Here is a 447-nt window from a genome sequence, read left to right as displayed (position 1 = left end):
TTATTCCACTGAGCCATCTCCCCAGCCCCTCAGAACAAGTTTTAAAAGGGCTGAAATCCAACAGAATGCTTCTCAGAAAATGCCTTTAAGTTTAGAATTGTCATAGTCTTGCTGTACTACTGAATTGAAATCTTCAAATGTTGAAAGTTAATATCGTGCAGGGTTATTTCTGTGGTGAAGAATTGTGTTTTTCTTTTGTTTGTAGTCTTGTTCGTTTTTGGCCTGGCGGGGGCTGCCTTGTTCATCCTCTTCCAGCTGGTACTCTTGGTAGATGTGGCTCACTCTTTGAATGAATCATGGGTGAATAACATGGAAGAAGGAAACCCCAGAGTCTGGTATGCGGGTAGGTGTCTAAGCCCGTTCTGGGAGTGGTGGTGCTGTGGTGGTGCTGCAGGAAGCAGGATGTGCTGTGACGTGGCCAGCGATTGAATTGTAGGATGGAAACTC

The 447-nt window shown here is 45.2% G+C and overlaps 1 protein-coding gene across 1 annotated transcript in view; it reads left to right on the top strand.

Annotated features, from left to right (window-relative positions):
* The window catches only part of Serinc3 (serine incorporator 3), a 30,092-nt gene that overhangs the window by 18,380 nt on the left and 11,265 nt on the right, over nucleotides 1-447 (top strand). The window contains exon 6 of the mRNA XM_004631014.2: nucleotides 206-343. Coding sequence (XP_004631071.1) covers nucleotides 206-343 — 138 coding nt within the window. The remainder of the gene's footprint in view (nucleotides 1-205; nucleotides 344-447) is intronic.

The sequence above is a fragment of the Octodon degus genome, unplaced genomic scaffold, assembly GCF_000260255.1.
Source record: "Octodon degus isolate 3935 unplaced genomic scaffold, OctDeg1.0 scaffold00037, whole genome shotgun sequence".
NCBI lineage: Eukaryota > Metazoa > Chordata > Mammalia > Rodentia > Octodontidae > Octodon > Octodon degus.
This window is presented reverse-complemented; position numbering and strand designations above follow the sequence as displayed.